Consider the following 19,909-nt stretch of genomic DNA (forward strand, 5'->3'; position numbering starts at 1 on the left):
TTACAATATATAGAATACTAAAAAACTTAAAATTACATACTTTCTACTATTTTCTCCTCACTGGACGATAGCTCAAAGGTGTTCTTTGATTTCAGCAATCTTTTTTTAATAGCTTTTGTACCACTTTCATACTCTGATCCAAGTGGAGAATTAACTAAAAGCACTTCTTCTTCCAAAAATTTTAACATTGTCTTTCTAAACAACGAATACTTTTACCTTGTTTCCAATCGTGGATTGGACTGTTGAAGTAATTTTTGCTTCGTGTGATGTCGCATATTCTCAAATTCGCCTTAATTATATGCATTTTTGAAAACAACCTTGCTCAACCCCGTTAATTTTTAAACAAATTTATTGAACCGCGTTAATTTTATGACCGTTAATTTAATTCGCGTTTAATTTAGTTTGTTTTGATAATAGTCGTTTCTTTACATGTTTGTTTGTTCAATAAACATTTCTCAAATTTTGGGATTAAGCCTGAGATATACAATCCTTTAAAACGAAAGATGGATAATGATCAATATTTTTAAAAATTTAATTAATTAAACACAAGTGTAAACATTTAAGTTTATGTATTTTACAAAATTACATAATTATTACGCCCTGGCTATGACACTCTTGCAAACGAGGGATCCAGGTTCGAATCCTGGACAAGGCTAAGAAAAATATAATTATCTTGCACCTACAACAACCCAGGTTGTATTTTATTGCCACATAATTCTGCTAAGATGATTCACTGTGTAATGACCTAATATAAATTTAATACCTTATATTGAGTATACCTAATGTTTGAGTTATGAGGCGGAGAGTTTCTAGTAAGGTGACTGCCCCTGCCTTGCTGTTCCTTGCCATTGCTACCCTTCCTATGCCTTTTCTGTTGCTTTCCTACTATGCCCTTGCCTGTGCCTGCCATGCCATGCCGTGCCTTGCCAACCCCTGCCTGGGTGATTCCTCTTCCTGTTTCCTTGTTCCTCCTCCTGTTTCTTTGCCTGCCTTTCCGTGCCCTTTACTTGCTGTGCTTAATGCCTTTACCTTGGCAACCTCTCCGCAACACTTTCTATATTGATTCGTTACTTGGATTTCTCTACTACAAATCTCACAAATGCACAATAAATTGAAATGTTATTAAATTCCATATAATTGTATTTTATTAAGGTATGCTCAATTTGTTGAGAACTCCTGATAATGAGATCCATATAAAGATTAGTGGGGACCATGGTGGGAAATCGTTTAAAATGTCCTATCAATGCTGTAACACACTTAATCCAAACAGTAAAGGCAATACGGTTGTGTTCAGTGTTTAAGAAGCAAAGGACTACAAAGTAAACAATCTGAAGATGGGGCTCGACAGATTTAAATCTGAAATTGATAATTTACAAACACAAAACTGGAGGTATAAGTATGTTATAGGTATATACATTTAGGAATGTATACAAATAAATTATAACTTATTGATAATTTCTTTTAAAATTGACTTTTCATTAAGGTCGTCGGTGCTGCTATGCAACATAACATAAAAAGAAATACAAGTATCATTGGTGTCAAAAGGAAATTATGAAAAACGAACTCTATTCACTTTAAAATCTGATTACAATAAATTCCAAGCTGCTTGTGGAATTATAAAAGATGCGAAACACTTTAACAATGTTATCGATGAAGTTATGTTTAATGTTCCCATAGAGCAAGTGAGTCTTTTTTTATTAACTAAGCCCTCTAAGTAATGGTAGTGAATGAGTTCATTACGCTAACCTCCCCATTGACATACATTTTCATCCTAATATTTTTTCATTGTGGATTGTTAAAACCTCGAACGTTAACATATATTTTTCTTCTAGGTTGCATTACCAGCTTTACATATTTCGTTGGGGTCGTATCTTAAATTCTTCAATATGCTCGAAGATCGTTGTCATCTTTTGGATGTGAAAATTGCAGCAGCTATGGCAGTAAATAACAGGTAGTTAGATAAAGTTATTTTGATGCATACGTTACTACACAGTCCAGAATACGAGAACTTGAATATGTCGCAGACGACTACGAAAACAAAATAAATTTGGCTTACGAAGCAATAAATCCAAATATTTAAATAAGAGAATAGGAGTAACTACATCGAAATGCAGATAAAAAGAATAAGAAGCAGCTGGAGAACATCTCCATTCTCCCCTTTACCGGGATAATCGGAAAGCTAATGGATTTCAACTGTACTGAAACAAAACACCTATGAATGGGGAAACATGAGGATTGGTGAAATTCACTTATGCTTGGATCCTGATCAAGAGGCAGAATGAAGTTTTTGAACCCCGGTTGGTCCATTTAAAAAAAAAATTAAAAGAAAAGGCAATTATGTTGATGATTATGTTGATGATAATGTTGATGATCTAAACAAAAAACGTAAACTTGATAAAAGTGATGGGTCTCTAGTAGTGTTACTGGATAAAGTGCTAAATATAAAGTACTTGGATTGGAGCGTCAAGCATATCGTGGAAAGTCCTTTGTAGGCAATCATGTCAACAAAATGTTGAAGGTTGGTCAGATTAATATAACGCTTAGCCTTTGCATCACTTCATCTGCTTACAAATTTATTACTGCTTCTTATACTTTAGTTAGATAACAACTTGCAACTTTGTAATGCTATACCTAAAGAAGTTTACCAGATGGGTTTCGTTGACACATATGCCATTCAATAACAACACAGTTTAAACACCTTTTTCTCAAATATGCACCGTGCCACAACTTGATGAATTCGTGTGGTTTATTTAGTGATGAAAAGATATATGAATTGGGTAGGGGACCGACAAACGACTTTTTACTTTTTAACGGGTTCAGGTAAACGATTTTTTCTTAAAGCTGTTTATAACAAAAAAAGATTGACACTGGCACTGTTACTGTCTATGTATACAACGTCAATCAACTGAACTTAATGATCTTTTTTAGATGCTGCAATCAAAGATTTAAGGGACTATCGACGAACCACTTTTCCAAACCAGTCTATCACACCAAAATTTGTCTTGGCATGTATGGTGAACAAGGAAAGAACATACATCCAGAGTTTAACAAATTGATAGATATTTATGCATCAGTCCGGCCACACAACACTCGAGCCAAAATTATGCTTGAGCAACATCATCTGAAAGTCAAACCGGTGGCGAAAAGCATGACCCTTAAGTAAAAAAAAGAAAATTTAAGGACATTTATAACATCTCTTATAATAATACGGAGCTTCTGTCTGTGACTTTTGCAAATACGATGTTTTTTAACAACCGAGTGCGCGAGTTTGCCGAGTTTTTTTGTTTTGTTTACATTTGTCTCGCAACCGTCACAAACCACGTGATAGAAAATAAGCAATATAATTCGCTCAAATTCGTACTTTCGAACGGGACGGCATTCGAATAGAAAGTTCCCTTGGTGTAAAAACAAACAAACAGAAAATTGTTTTTAAAGTTCTCGCGACAAAAGGCGAACTTAAAAAAGCGAAGAAAAGTTAGTATCGTTTAAAGATAAAGATAAAAAACACATAAACAATTTATGTTAAGTGAGAAGGAGGAATTTACAGGTGAAGTTTTTGTTTTTAAATATAAAGCTGTTGAAAGTATTTTTAAAAAATGCAGAAAATCAATTCAGCTAATAGGTTACTACTGAACATAGCTATCAAGTGATGTATATTCCTAAAGTCTTACTGAAAGTATTTTTAAAAAATGCAGAAAATCAATTCAGCTAATAGGTTACTACTGAACATAGCTATCAAGTGATGTATATTCCTAAAGTCTTACTGAAAGTATTTTTAAAAAATGCAGAAAATCAATTCAGCTAATAGGTTACTGAGCATAGCTATCAAGTGATGTATATTCCTAAGTCTTACTTTTTACCATATTAAGAAGTTTCTGCATAAATCAAAGTAGTTCGTTAAATAAACTTCGTGCAAAGAAAAGGGAAATATTTCTTATGTTTTCCGTTTTGTTTATATATATAAGACAACAACAAAGCTAGCCTATTTGTTTACAAATTTTGCATAAATTACAGTATCTTCAAGTGCGTAACTAACATGCGTGTTTAATTATTTAAAATGCTGTACAAAGATGTGAGAACAATTAATTTTGTAGTTGTTCAAGCAAATTATGTTATACCTTGGAGTAAAGATTATACGGAAAATAGCTTCTAAACATCAATACTCACCGACATCCTTATCTATTTGCCTGTTACTAGACTGCTTTAACTGAAGTATCCCTTTTTTATAGCCTTTATTGAGAGAGTTTAAGCTTTCAGCTACTGCACTACTACTACTACTTTTATTCAGAGAACCCTGCGAGCTAGCCGTTATTAGTTATATTATAAAAGATAACTAGCTATAAGTTAAAAGATTTCTTGTTTTCTTTTTATTATGTTTTAGCTAGATACCACATAAAAAAAGAGAGAAAAAAGTTTATCAAAATCTATAGCAGTAGTTGAAACTGTGAGTAAGAAATTCTTTATTTTGTAATTATATATAGATAGCATTTCAAAAGTGTTGTTTTACAAATAAGAGGATTCTTTTAAATTTAAAATAGTGGTATCAATTTTTAAAATAGAACGGTCAACCTTAAGTCCCTAGCTATGTATATATTTATATCTTATTTTTTCTCATTTTAGGAACTGTGGTACCTAATTTGTTTTATTCAGTTTAATTAGGATATAATGTCTAATGAGTCTGGAATTAATGACAGCAGTAATACTGTTCGTGGTTTTAGGCTGTTTAATAATTTGGGTAGGTTTGTATTGCAACAACGTGACAATAATCAAGGATTGGTAGGTGCTATTTTGAGGCAACAATCACATATATCCCAAAATTTTGAATTTCCACAGGAAATACAGAGAAATGTAGTGCCACGTTTATCTGATAATGAGGATGTTGCTTTAGCTAGACGTAGGCAACATGCGCAATGTGTCGCATCTTTACGTCGATTGGAATCGACTGATCAGGCCAATACTAGACGGCATAATGACACTGTTAGACAAACTGCTAGGCGTAATGCAGAATCCGCTCAGCAGGTTATAAATAGAAGGCAAGTTGATGTCCAAAGACATGCTGCTCTTCGTGTTCGCAGAAGTGCCCAATATTATAATGTTGCACGTCAACATGTTTTGCCTAATGTTTATTATTTAGGTCCTATGGATAAAAATTGTGAGTATTGTCAAGCTGTTAAGTTTGAAAATGAAGAGTGTTTCAAATGCGGTCATAACGGCAAAGTCGCGCTTGATAATTTGTCTCCTTACCCTGAGCGGCTAAAGCAACTGTTAACAAATAGTGATACTGGTCAGGCAAGGAACTTTCAAGCCAATATACGTAAGTATAATACTGCAGTTTCGTTTGCTTTATTTAGAGCAAATCTTCGGCCTCCTCCTGGCCGCGGACCACCATGCTTTCGTATCTGCGGTCAAATATGGCATCGTGTTGGGGATCTTCACCCTCCTGAGGGCCAAACTCCTGTTTTTAACCAACTTTATATTTATGAAGCAGGTAGAGCACTCAATGAAAGAATGGCACGTCCTGAAAATAATGGCTGTAGAGAAGACGTGATGCAAACTGTTTAAGATGTAATGAACAGTGTTAGCCCTTTTGCAGCTGCATACAGATAGATGGCTGAAGTGGAAGCTGATGAAATAGCTCAGGCAGCAGCTGAAAACCGTGTCCCATCAGAAGTACGCATGTGCATGAGAGTTGGCAGTGATCGAAGGCGATACAACTTGCCACATCATGACGAAGTAGCCGCAATTTTTGTAGGCCAAGATGGAGCTCCTCCTGGAAACAGGGATATTATTACCTACCCACGTGGAGGCAATTTGCAAAATATTTCTACATTATCTGCAAATTTAGAGCCAATGGTTTATCCTCTATTTTTTCCAAGGGGTGAACCAGGTTGGTATTATGGGATACCCCATGTTGCAGAGCGTGCAACCCGTACTCGAAATACTACTACAATGTTGCAGTATTATAGTTACCGTGTAGCTGTTCGGGAAAATTTTAGCCCTATTCATTATGGTAAGAAATTATTTCAACAGTATTGTGTCGATTCTTATGTTAAAGTTGAAGGTAACAACTTAAACTACATACGTGCGAATCAAACAAACTTGCGTGTTGACAGTTATGAAGGTTTAGCTGACCACTTGAATGCACGAGCTGAAGAGCGAGGTCTTCAACCAGGACGTATTGTTGTTCTTCCTTCAAGTTTCAAGGAAGTCCACGTGCCATGGCTCAAAACTATCAAGATGCTATGGCTGTCATTGGTAAATTTGGAAAACCAGATTTTTTCTGACTTTTACCTGCAATCCAAAATGGTGCGAGATTACAGAAAATTTGTTTGCAGGCCAACATGCACATGATTGACCTGATTTAGTTTCTCGAGTTTTTAAATTGCAACTAAATGAACTCCTAAAAGATGTTACTGAAAGGGGTGTTTTAGGTAAAACTGTATCACATGTTTATGTTATAGAATTTCAAAAAAGGGGTTTACCTCATTGTCATTTGTTACTTCATTTAGATCCCAATGATAAACTCCGGGATGCAGATGACATAGACAGTGTTATTTCAGCCGAAATTCCTAATCAACAGGAACAACCTGAGCTGTTTGAAATTATTCGGTCGTGTATGATTCATGGACCATGTGCCTATCTGAATCCTAATTCCAGGTGTATGGAGGATGGTGTTTGCACAAAAAACTTTCCAAAAAAATTTTTAGTGTCTACTGTTGCTGACGTTGATGGATATCCATTGTATAGACGTCGTAATAATGGAATACATATCAATGTCAATAATGTTGATGTAGATAATCGATGGGTTGTTCCCTACAATCCATGGCTCTCCAAGAAATACAATGCACATATAAACTTAGAGGCTTGCATGTCTGTTAAATCTGTGAAATACCTTTGTAAATATATTTAAGGTCATGATTGTGCCAACATTGAGATCAATGAACGTATTGATCACAATGAGGTACAGACGTTTTTAGACGCTAGGTATGTCAGTGCGCCAGAAGCAGTATGGCGTCTTTTTGAATTTAAAATGCATCAGCAATCTCATGTTGTCCATAGACTGCCAGTGCACTTGCCTAATAATTATATTGTTTATTTTCAGCCAGACCAGGGTGAAGAAGCGGTGAACAGAGCTGCAAATCAGGCCACTAAATTAACAGCTTGGTTTGTGCTAAATGGAGAGAATCACAATGCTCGCCAATATTTGTATCCAGACATTCCTCTTCATTTCGTTTTCAATAACAACAGGAAAGTTTGGACACCAAGACGAAACTTTAACCTTAAAATTGTCTCTAGAATGTATAGTGTGAGTCCTCGCGCAGGTGAGCTTTTTTATTTACGTATGCTATTATTGCATACGCGTGGTGTAACATCTTATGAAGATTTAAGAACTGTGGATGGTAATGTCGCTGAGACATTTCGTGAAACCTGTTTATTGCGTGGACTCCTGCAAGATGATACCAAATGGAACAATACTTTGCAGGAGGCTGTCAACTTTCAGATGCCTCGGCAATTAAGACAATTGTTTGCAATAATACTTATCCACTGTGAACCTTCTGATCCTTTTACTTTGTGGACAAGGTACAGGGGTTCTATGTGTGAGGATTATCTTCACCAAATGAACGAGGATCAAGCTGAGTACAGGGTGCTTCAAGATATTCATTCTGTACTGAGACAATTTGGTAAATCTCTTACTGATTTTAATCTTCCAAGTTTAGATGAAATACCTCCAGCTAAAAACATTGACATAGCTATGGAGGCTGAAAGAGCTTCTCAACTAAGGGCTCAACTTACTGAAGAACAGACAGCACTTGCTGATGCAGTTATAGAAGCGGTTGTAAATGTTGCTAACAATACGGTCCAAAATAACCGATTGTTTTATTTAGGTGCTGTTGGCAGTGGTAAAACCTTTACTTATAATTACCTTATTTCTGAACTTTTAGGTAGAGGTTTTCAAGTTGGAACTGCTGCATTTACTGGTATAGCAGCAACTCTTTTGAAAAAGGGTACCACCATACATAAACTGTTTCGGTTACCAGTTCCTATTTTAGAAAACAGTACATGCAGCATAACTCCAGTGTCTGTTTATGCTGCAGAGCTACGACAAAAAAATCTCTTTTTACTCGATGAATCTTCCATGATTCCTAAGCATGCTTTTCATGCAATAGATCGTCTTCTTAAAGACATTTGCAATAGCGAACTTCCATTTGGAGGTGAAGTTGTTCTTTTAGGTGGTGATTTTTCACAGTTATTGCCTGTTGTCAGAAAAGGAAAACCAACTGAGATTGTTGACATGTGCTTAAAACGTTCTCCACTATGGCATTTGGTAACAGAATTTAGATTAACTCGCAACATGAGAACGAGGCCAGGAGAACAAGAATTTGCTGCATGGCTTCTGCAACTTGGGAAAGGTGTTTTACCTGTTTGGGAACAACCACCATTCCAAGGTGCAATTGAGGTGCCACCCAATTGTGTGTTACAACAAAATCAATGTATTGTTGATATTTTGTTTAGGGATTTTCACCCAGAAAATATGGCATCATCTGTAATACTAACACCTACAAATGATGATTCACTTCCCATAAATGGCCAGGTGTTGGCGTTATTGCCAGACGAAGAAAAAAATTATTTCAGTGCAGATGATGTTGTTTGTGATGATGAGAAGGAACGGAATCAATATCCGGTGGAATTTTTAAATAGTATCACACCCTCAGGTATGCCTCCTCATTGTCTTAAATTAAAATCTGGTGCTATTGTTATGTTATTAAGAAACATAAACATAAATAAAGGTTTATGTAATGGCACTCGCCTAATTGTAAGACGTCTTCACGACAACTGTGTCGATGCTGAAGTACTTACTGGGAATGCTATTGGTGATCGAGTACTTATTCCAAGGCTGCAACTTGCACCTTCGGATACAGGTATGCCTTTTGTTTTGCGTCGTAGACAGCTTCCACTAAGGCTCTCTTATGCTATGACAATAAACAAGGCACAAGGTCAAACTTTTGAAAAGGTTGGTATATTGTTGCGCAGGCCATGTTTTTCTCATGGTCAGCTGTATGTTGCTTTTTCTAGAGCAAGAGCATTTGGTGATGTTAGAGTAAGTGTTGTTCCCTCATCAAAGCAAGGATTTTTTAATGGGAAATGTTATACTCAGAACATTGTTTACCGTCAAATTCTGAATTGAGAATATTTTTCTTATCATTTGGATCAGAGCATGTATATATTACATTTTTCAGCACACTTCTATCGTCTATATGTCCACATGTTATGTACAACCTTGCTGACGTGGACGTTATAGGTCTGTCGTGCTATTGTACACTATATGTGCGTCTGTCAGTCCTACTGTACAGGGACATGAGAACAGATGTATTAGCGGTTTTTAATTACAATGACATGTCAATGCAGTATAAACATTCTTTTGAAGTGTCATTTACTTGGCTATATGTTGCTCCTTTAATTACGATATACTTTTTTGAAAGAAATGGTATTTGGTATATTTTCGTTATCTGCCAAAAAAAAATATATATACTCCTGCAATTTCCACCTCTATTATCAATATATTTAAAATCCATCAATTCTACCTAATTTTCTCTTTTCATTAATTTTGTCTAAGTTATTAAATGATTTAAAATGTGATTTTTAGGCGTTTTTATGCATTGTAAACACGAAGCCTATACTCTTCTGATACAATGTTGACAACATATGACCAAATCTATAGTTTTTTTTATAAATATTTTAATAATACTTAATGTATTTTTTCCGGCATTATTGAATTTAAGAAAGGTATATTTTTTCATTTCATAGTTTTACTTTTTACTTGGAAGTTTATAGTTTTTTTTTTTCGATACGTAAGAAATGTCTTCCAACTTTTTGCCTTAACTAAATAGATTTAAAGGAGTTTTACCAAGTTTTCATATTTTTACTTTTCAGTTTTGTAATTGTAAGTATTTCTTCTTCAGTTTCCTTAATTTTTTGTCATATTATCTATTAATGCTTTTCTAATATTGCGTTTTTTCTTTTTAGGTGAAGCACAAAGTCCCATGGCTTGCCTTCCCGTGGTGTGCTTCGTTACGTGAATTATTTCTATACTAAAAGAAATAATTCACAAACTAAAAGTCAGGGCAGTGGTATGTTAAAGTGATTTAACCGTCAGTTACAAGCTAAAAAATAGTCTAAAAGTTTCCACTGTTTCATACAAAACATGTCACTATAAAAATAAAAGAATTAACCTTTTTGTCAAAAATTCCTACGTAACCGGAAGTGCGTTCTTTGTTGGTCCCATTATTAGCTACTATTTTTTCTTCATATTTTTCTATTTAAGTTTGTTTTATTCTTTATGTTTATTTTTAACCAAAATGTCTATTGCTTTGCTTTTTGTATATTATGAAAAACTCTATATTCTTAACTTCTACTTACAGGTATCATAGATAAATAATACTACTAATACTAATAATAATAATGGATTCAGATGAGACGATGGACATTGAAAGATTACTTTTAAATTCTCAAGGTATCTTCTTCTTACCTCATTTTGTTTGGGTGACACGTAATTCTTATAGAAAACATACTTTTTGGTTTTAATGTAGATAACTTTTTAATTTTAAGGTTTTTTTTGTGAAAATTTACAGAATTTTTGTATCAATTTATTATTTCCCTAAAATTTCGTGAATAAACAGCGCCAATATTAACATTTTATGTTTCTTAAAAATATTTTTTTTTTTTATAAAGCAATGCGTAATACTGTATGCATTAATTTTTATCCTCTTTAATTTTACCAGAGCCTAAAGAAAACAGTATACAAGAGAACGGTAATTAATTATTATTAACACCGTTTCTATGTCGTGTTTTTATCTTTGTTTTTTAAGTTATGTATATATTTTTTGGTTCTTAATATATTTACATATTTATACATTTTAGTATTAGCTAACAAAGATAACCAGAAGAGTGAGGAGAGTGAGAAGGATGGACCCAGTGGTGACAGTAAGTATGTTATAAAAAGTGATGTGTATTTAATAACTACAATTACTAATAAAAGTAATTGTTTTCCTCGCATTTTAGAATCTGATTTTACTTTTAAAAACTTCCTGGTTTACAGGAAAAGTAACCCTGGGTCTAAAACAAAACGTGCTTTTAAATGCTGGAAGAAAAACGGTGGCCAAGACTATGAGGGGTACAATTGGGTACCCCAAAAAACGTTTAAAAAAATCAAAAAAAAATATTTTAAAAAAACAAATAAAAGACACACAAAAAAAAGTACGAATATTACATTTTCTGGGCACTGTGAAATCGGGGAAATACATTACCATTAACTGGTAATATCTACCTTTATTGATACCAGCAATTCAAGCAACAATTCATTTGTTAATACTGTTACCAGTTTTGGAAATGTATTTTTCCGATTATAATATTTTATTTTGTTTGTTTGTTTGTTTTTTGTATATATATATATATATATATATATATATATATTTATATCTATATAATAGTTAAAAAGAAGAAATATAATAATAATTATTTATTTATTAATTTATTTATTTATTTAATTATTTATTTATTTAATCAGTTTTTATATTTAATATTTGTAGTTAATAGAAATTATAATTTTTTTATAGGACAACAGTTATTTTAAAAAACCGTTAACAGATTTTGTGGGCCTCTAAAATTATGCTCTTTTGTTTCTTTGTGGACAGAAACACAGCTTTATCTATTAGTCTTTTCGAGTCATATAACTAAAAAGCAGAGCTATAACTGTATTTTCTTCATTTAAAAAAAAAACAATCTCATTTGTTATGGATTTTTTCCTATTTTGTTAAAATTATTATAAATAGGAAAAATTGAGAGAATGTAAATAACATTTTATAAAAATAAATAAATGCGCTCTCTTATTAACGCCCCTTCTTAAGCAATGCCCACTAGAAAATCTTTAAAATTTATTTAACGCCCAAGCCGTTCAATGAAGAATACACGGAGCAGCACCAGAAGTTTCAAATTCAACAAAATAAGATTTAAGAAGATTAATCCTTTATATTTTGCCAGTTAAACATTAACTGTAAAACAGAAAATCCTCAATCATTTTTGACAAAATTTATTGTAATTGTAGATATATGTTAAAATATTGTTACTTATCTAATGTCAAGTTTTTTTTGTTCCATCTAAATTGTTACCTTGACTAATGTGTTGTTTTTTACAGTTAGCATGAAAAACGGGTTGATGACGTCATCAAAAAAACTTTAAACCCCAATATCTCTGCAACCGTTTGTCAAAAGTACATAATCCTATACCTTTTCTTGATCACCGTTTCAACAAGCTCTACCTTATCGGTAAAAAAAAAGTCGGCAAAAAGTGACCAAATTTTGGCTAGGTGACTAACTTTTTTACCGAACAATTTTTTTAACGACATTTTTTTTTGCCGACCGAAAATTTTTACCGACTTTTGCCGATTTTTTGAATTACTTTTGAACCTCCAATTTTTTAGTTTTTTGACTTTCCAAAGTGATTCTAGGGATTCTAATCAAATTTAGACTTTGTCGTTTTATGAAGCCTCATCTGCAATATTATACGGAGTATACACCAAATAGCGGAGCTCCGGTATATTATGTCTTTGTATACACTAAGTTTGAACCAATTGAACCAATAGCTTTTTCTTAAATCCACGTGAGATGATAAAAGCAAATAATTTCTCGGTTAATGATTGGTTCAATTATTTATGACCATATTTGGTGGAGAGCTTTTTCACAGAGTTAGTGTATAATGATCCTGTAAAACCAAACCTGGTAAAGGAGAAAGAAAATTAAAGAAGTTCTTTTGAATTCCTACTGTTTAATTTAATGCTAACAATGGTATCTTTGTAATATAAACATCAAAAACAACATAATCAACAACAACAAACTGTTCATACAAATAGCAGAGAAAAATAAGTAAATATTTTAACAACGAAAAGGGTTTTCAATTCTTTCCAAGACAGCATTAGCAGATTCCACTGCTTCTGTTATACCAGCAGCTTTGAAGCCATTTAATATCATTTTATCTTGAGCACATAAGAATTCATAAAGTTTTGAAATCCATTTAGCATGCATCACCTTTAATTCGATTAGATTAAACGACACTTTAATATCTGCAGGTCTTATGCCTTTCTCCAACTGCTGGGAAACTTGATGAGAAAACCATTCATTGTAACAATTGGAAATGAACGATTTTGCTGGCTTGTTCAAGGTTATATCCAGTGGTTGAAACTTATTTGTTAGGTTGTGGGGCACTATTATAACTCTGCAAGAATTCTTTCGGCAAAGTTGAAGAACAGCTTCGTTATCCTGCCCCTTAAATGTATCCATGATTATTAACGATAGTTGCTCCTTTGGATAATTCAGATTTACTTTGACTTTATCCAGGTGCGGAAAAATAATATCTTCAAATAGCTCCATTGATTTTTCAGTATTTGAGCAATGATTGCTGGAAAATGTAACATTAAAGCCAGTTGGAAAATCAAACTTTGGGAGGCATTTTTTTGTTTTGCCTTCATAGATAAGTTGAATCGGGAGAAACTTACCAGTCATGCTGATAACAAAAGTAGCTGTTATTTGTCTCTTATCATCGATGCCTTTAATTGGAACAGTTTTTGCTCCTTTTGGATTGAAAGTGTATTTTCCAGGAGACACATAAGATAAAGGAGTTTGGTCTAAATTTAATATAAGATCCTTAGGAATATCATCGTCGCTGACAACAGCGGAAATTTGTCGTTGAAATGTGAGCTTTTCTTCAAGTAAAAATTGTTCACTTGACTCGATTTTGCCGGTCGTTCCTTTTCGTTTAGACCATGCCATTAAGTTTTGATGGACAGTTTGCCTTGACGACTCCATTACCAATTGCTATGACCATTTTTCTTGAAAAAGCACCTCCAGCCAGACGTACTCCAGTTATCACATCTCTCACTTTAAGCATAAGTTCGTCTGGTAAGAGGTTTGGCCTACCTTTCTTCTCGTGTACAGTAGATGAAACAGAGTGATTTTTGTTCTTCTGAATCTTTTTTTTCCAATTATTCACTGACGTTCGGAAGAAAGTATATTTTGGATACTTTTTCTTGAATTTCTCCAGTGCTGATTTGGTGCCATTTAAAAGAGCGTATTCTTCAACTTCATTCTTTATGTTGCTTGGAACTGATGAGTATTTCTTTTTGGTTTTTGGTTGAACAAACGCTTTCATCTCTTTATTAATCGCGTTGATTTCTGCTCCATTAACAGTGCCAGATGCAGAATTTAAAAACGTTGGTACTTTCTCAGGAGATTTCCCATTACAGCTTCTCGATGAAGATTTATAAAAATCTCTCAAATCTCGTACTTTAGCCATTGTTGCTATTCTTTTTTATCAATGTTTTGATTGATAAAGTGATGAAACAGAAAAGTTACATAATTTGATTTAAGTCCCTCCTTCGCTCCTTGATTGAAATCGATCGTCTTTTGTTTTTATAACGTAACAACAAAGGTGGAGAGCAACTTATTATGTCACGATAGATTTCGAAAGCATTCGAATGTTCGAACGTGTTTTTTTTGCACTCATTTTTTTCACTAGGCAAGTTCGTTGATTCATGTTCGTAGAAATATGCCTTCATTCGACAGAAAGATTGCAGCCAGAGGTTATCGTGTTTACAAGAACACAACGTGGAAAAATGCTGAAGCAGGTCAAAAAGTCCAAGTACAAATTGAGACTAACAAATCGTCCAAAGAATGTGATCCTTCTGCATGTGCCATTAAAATGAAGAATAATTTCTTTGACAACTGGATGACTGTTGGGCACATTCCAAGGGAAATTTCACGCCACTGTTTTTATTTCATCAAAGAAGGTGGAAGTATTTCTGGTCAATTGCTCTCCACCAACTACAAAGTGTCCCCGATTCCTGCAGGAGGACTTGGAGTACCGCTTCTACTTACTTTTACGGTGAAAGAAGACAGAATTTTTTTTCTAATGAAAGACTTTATCAACAACCTATACGACTATGATTACACTGGCGAGAAGGAAGACAAAAAAAACGACGGAAGTGATGACGACGACGAAATTGATATTGTTATTAACAATGATAAGGCAGAAGGGAGTGTTGAAAAAGAGAAAAATGATGAAAATGAAGAAGAAGATAATGCGAAGGAGCCGGGAGATGTCCAAAATATTCTTGATAAAATCATTAATAAAGATGTTATTGAAATAGATTAGATTGTTGTAAAATCTTTGTTCTCTTTTAATTCAGCGGTGTCAAAAAAGTCGGCAATAAGTGACCAATATTAAAAAAATTAACCGGTAAAAAGTGACTAATTTTTGCTAAGTGACTAACTTTTTTTGCCGACTAAATTTTTTGCCGACTTTTTTTTACACCGACTTTTTTTTTACCGATAAGGTATATGATAACGGCAACAAATATAAAAATTTCTAAAAAAAAATTTGTATTTTATGGGGACGTTGCTGACGTCAGCTAAATTTTTAAACCCATATATCTTATTAACCCTTTATTAAGAGCGCATTATCATATACATTTTCTTGATCAGCGCTTCAAGCTCTACACAATGGAGGCAACATGTGTGTGAAAATCAGTGTGTTATTCCCTCTCGCTTTCCCCATCGTACATTGAACGATCAAATTGGTTTAGTTTTAGTTTGTTCGAGCGAACACGTTGTTGTAGTTTGCTCTGGTTATCTACCAATATATAAGTGTTGATATTGGCAGTTTGTGTTTCGTTCTTTTAAAAAATACTAACTGAGTAATGAGATAATCAGTGTGTTATGTGTGAAAATCAGTGTGTTATTCCCTCTTGCTTTCCCCATCGTACATTGAACAATCAAATTGGTTTAGTTTAAGTTTGTTTGAGCGAACATGTTGTTGTAGTTTGCTCTGGTTATCTACCAATATATAAGTGTTGATATTGGCAATTTGTGTTTCGTTCTTTTTAAAAAACTAACTGAATAATGAGATCATCAGTTGATTTCTACCGTCATTGGAGTTTTCGGCCCCGTCCTAGCACGGACTAATCAATAACTCCTCGTGATAGTGGGCCATACCTTTGTTTAGGTATTCTCATCAGTTAGTAAGAACAATTTTCTTTTTTTAACTTACCGTTCTCATTGTCGTGTAACTGAAACAAATTCAAAGGATCGCTTTGATTCATGATGCGTATGTATATCTTGCGTATGTATGTCTTGCTACGACAGCTACTCGAGTGAAAAGAGGTCGATTTTAAGACATGTGCAGCCATATATAGTTGAAGGGCCGTTTAAACGGGCCGTTGTCGACTGTTGTTCGTCTTTTTCAAAAAAGCGCAATGTGAGTATTAGATCAAATCGTATTAGAGTATTAGATTAAATCTCTCGATAAAACACAATCTTAGCACAATTGTGCTAATTGACACCTTTGTGCCAGTGCTATTCACAAATTTGCGTCAAAAAATCAAAAAATAATAAATGCTCAACTGCATAACCTGGACTGTAATAAATCTAACTAACTTAAATTTTTGCTTCATGGTTTCAGAACAAAAGCACACCAAATCACCAGGCATCGTAGGGAAAACAAAAAGACTGTTTGTCAGTGGTAGAAAACAACAGCGAAAAAACACACCAAAATCCCTCGATGCAATAATGGACTTCGAATTGGAGGATATGGATATAACGGACTTCCCGTCTCAAAATGAAGTACTAAAGGCGCCTCCTCTAAACACACCATCTACATCAACTAAAACAACAACCTCGACAACAATGGCAACCAAAAAAATGGAACCTGTAAAGCCACCAATAATAAATAATATTGGACCTGGCGACAACCTTGGTAATTCGACGACAAAACCTAAAGGTGGAGATGAGATCAAACGTTTCATTTCAATGTCGATTTCAAAGGTTTCACCAACAACCAACCGTGAAGCACGAGAAAAGTACATCAAATCCACAAACAAACAATTGGATCATTTGCGACAACTTCAGCTGCTAGAGGCACACGTCACCAATAAAACAATGCCATCTGGGCTCAAAGTGAATATACGCTCTACCGTGAACTTGCCGGAAGAGCTTAAAGACAAATGGAATACCACTATACATTCCTGCAGTGAAACACTCCTGCAAATACTGTTGGAACACCACCAACAGGAAATCAACATTTATCAAAACGAGCGTGACAAACTCAAACAGGAACTCCCAGAGGGAGAATTAACTACCCTGAATAAAACCTTAATTCAGGAACACAATCAAAACGTGGCAACTCGAGAAAATAGAAAACGCTCCCATGACCACTTTAAAACAAATAACGAACACATACATCGCAAACAACCACGTTTTCGACAACAACAAACACCTCGATTTCATCAACAACAGCAACAACGATTACAACAAACACCAAGATTCCAACAACCACAAAAACAAGGACAGTACCCTTCAAAAAACTTGTCAAACTGGAATCGAGAAAAATACCGATAATTAAGTGCCCGTCAAATACAACGGGTCACATTTCATGTATAAAGTATAACACCGAACACTTTGAGATCCAGATTCCTTCTTCAAAGAAAAAAAACTCTGTTAAACAACAATTTTATAAGAAAATAAAACATAAACAAACAAATAACTTTGTTGTCAATCTCTCAAATATTACTTTAACAAACCATGACCACTCTATTCTAAATAAAGGGCTCAAATTTGTTCCAACACCTACATATGTTAACTCCCGCAAACACCTTACGTTAGCGCTCAATAAATTACGAAATCGCATGTACACAAAATATTATTTTTATCAGAACCCGCGACCTGAAGCAGGTCTTCACCGTCGGTCTGACTGGATGGCACCTAACCCTAAAAACACAACACTCCTAAAATTTATCAACTCCATCCATGCTGATATTGAAACGTTCATTGACGATTCCCCCCTCCTGAAAGATAAATACAACTGCACTCCCGAAGAATTCAAAAGTCTAAAAAACCTTTCAAAAAACAAAGACATAGTAATTAAAAAAGCCGATAAAGGTGGCTCAATCGTCATCATGAACAAATATGATTACGTTGACAAAGTACGCAAGCACCTTGACAATAAAACGTACTATTCAAAGATCTTGACTGATCCGACAAAGGATCTTATTACAAACATACACAGCTTTATTGAAACTTTACTCTATCATCACAAAATAGATAAAAACACAGCGAAATTCATAACACCTACCAGCCCCATCCGAATGCCACTTTTTTATATATTACCTAAAATTCACAAGGATGGCAACCCTGGTAGACCAATTGTATCAGCTGTGAATTCACCTACGGAAAATATATCAGAATTTTTAAATCTTTGTTTACAACCACTCCTGCCTAAGCTGAAATCCTATATAAAGGATACGAAACACTTTATCACACGCATAAATAACCTACCAAAAATAAAGAAAAATGCTATTTTAGTGTCGGCAGACGTTACGTCGCTTTATACCAACATACCACACAAAGAAGGTGTGGACGCGTGTATACACTTCATGAATATCTTTCAGCATCACCTACCAAACTTTACACCAAACGAACAAGTTACACGCGTACTGTTCTCCTTTATTTTGGAAAACAACTATTTTCAGTTCCTTGACGAAATTTTTCTACAACTAATAGGAACTGCTATGGGAACGAAGGTTGCACCACCATATGCATCTCTTTTTCTCGGCCTGTTCGAAGAAACACACATATTTAAAAGGTTTCCAGGCCTTCTTACAATTTACCTCCGCTTCTTAGATGACATTTTTTTCATATGGGAGCATGGAGAAAACAAACTCAAGGAGTTCTTTACGTACCTCAATTCAGTACACCCAACAATAAAGTTTACGTATAAATATTCCATCGAGGAAATAGATTTTCTGGATACCACTGTCTATCTCGATCCAGCAACGGGAGACCTCAAAACAAAGCTATACATCAAACCTACTGACACACGAACGTTATTGCACTACAACTCCTACCATCCATATCACACGAAACAGAGTATTGTTTACTCACAAGCCCTGCGCTATCGTATGATAACGAAAGATAATATACTACTTCAAAAAGAGTTGGATCAACTTAAAAACAACCTACTATTGAGGGGCTATAAGTTCCGCATGGTCAACTCAACGTTTAAACAAGTTTTAAATATGAACCAGGAGGACGTACTTAACAATAACGTAAAGAAACTCAAAGACAATAAAAACAACGACAGCGCCAACGGGAGAAAAATTAATAACAAAAAGAAACGGAGCAAAATCGACGGAATAAGCAGCAGCGTCCATAACAATGACGTTTTGCCCTTTATCATCCCTTATCATAGAGCGTTTATTCCTGTAAAAAATATTTTCAGGAAACATTGGTCAATTATTATAAATGACAGAGAACTGCATAAAGTTTTTCCAAACAAACCATTTATTGCATTCACAAGACACAAAAACATCCAGGACCACCTTGTCCGGACGAAATTGGGGACTGGTGACTAAATCTCTGGCGGCTGAATCATGCTTGTAATTAGAATATGCGCTTTTTTAGAAGTACGAAGGAAATACCATCATTGATATAAACTGTGATTTTTTATAAGCGTAACTTTCTTTATATAACAGCAACTCTTTTCCCCCATTACCCACTCTGTTATAACAGGGAAACTGGATATGCGCCGTTATAAAACACAACATCAGAATACCTTCAATGAAAAGACACTGGGAACTAACTTGTTCCGTCATTTAATGAAGAAGTGTAACGAACAAAGGTACCGTTTATTCTCAAACACAAAATACAACAACATCGTGACATGAGCACAATATACCAACTCTCTCAAGAAGAGGAGAAATCCATATCATCATAGCAACCCATTGTACTCATGATATGAAAAAAATATTTACAATTGGTCGAATCGAACGACATTTAATAACGGTCTGTTACCACAGCCATCCAAC

The 19,909-nt window shown here is 34.4% G+C and overlaps 2 protein-coding genes and 1 long non-coding RNA gene across 3 annotated transcripts; all 3 read left to right on the plus strand.

The window, feature by feature from the left end:
* The first annotated feature begins 5,607 nt into the window (after positions 1-5,607).
* On the plus strand, positions 5,608-10,095 carry LOC130623277 (uncharacterized). Its single transcript, XM_057438747.1, has 8 exons — positions 5,608-6,175; positions 6,462-6,866; positions 6,912-7,006; positions 7,103-8,921; positions 9,076-9,100; positions 9,240-9,494; positions 9,934-9,943; positions 10,027-10,095. The coding sequence occupies exons 1-8, from the start codon at positions 5,608-5,610 to the stop codon at positions 10,093-10,095; spliced, it is 3,246 nt and encodes a 1,081-aa protein (XP_057294730.1).
* A 324-nt stretch (positions 10,096-10,419) lies between these two features.
* LOC130623510 (uncharacterized) lies at positions 10,420-10,969 on the plus strand. Its single transcript, XR_008981146.1, has 3 exons — positions 10,420-10,513; positions 10,782-10,811; positions 10,921-10,969. It is a non-coding gene; the product is annotated as an uncharacterized LOC130623510 (long non-coding RNA).
* Positions 10,970-17,800: 6,831 nt separating this feature from the next.
* LOC130623279 (uncharacterized) lies at positions 17,801-19,456 on the plus strand. Its single transcript, XM_057438748.1, has one exon. The coding sequence runs from the start codon at positions 17,801-17,803 to the stop codon at positions 19,454-19,456; it is 1,656 nt and encodes a 551-aa protein (XP_057294731.1).
* Positions 19,457-19,909: the final 453 nt, after the last annotated feature.

The sequence above is a fragment of the Hydractinia symbiolongicarpus genome, chromosome 13, assembly GCF_029227915.1.
Source record: "Hydractinia symbiolongicarpus strain clone_291-10 chromosome 13, HSymV2.1, whole genome shotgun sequence".
NCBI lineage: Eukaryota > Metazoa > Cnidaria > Hydrozoa > Anthoathecata > Hydractiniidae > Hydractinia > Hydractinia symbiolongicarpus.

Excerpts from the sequence above, each read along its gene's own strand:
- LOC130623277 (XM_057438747.1), top strand. The coding sequence starts at position 5,608 with ATGGCTGAAGTGGAAGCTGATGAAATAGCTCAGGCAGCAGCTGAAAAC. Across the intron at positions 6,867-6,911 it reads ACATATAAACTTAGAGGCTT|GTCATGATTGTGCCAACATT; the intron begins GCATGTCTGTTA and ends AATATATTTAAG. Across the intron at positions 8,922-9,075 it reads ACTTGCACCTTCGGATACAG|AGCAAGAGCATTTGGTGATG; the intron begins GTATGCCTTTTG and ends TGCTTTTTCTAG.
- LOC130623279 (XM_057438748.1), top strand. The coding sequence starts at position 17,801 with ATGGCACCTAACCCTAAAAACACAACACTCCTAAAATTTATCAACTCC.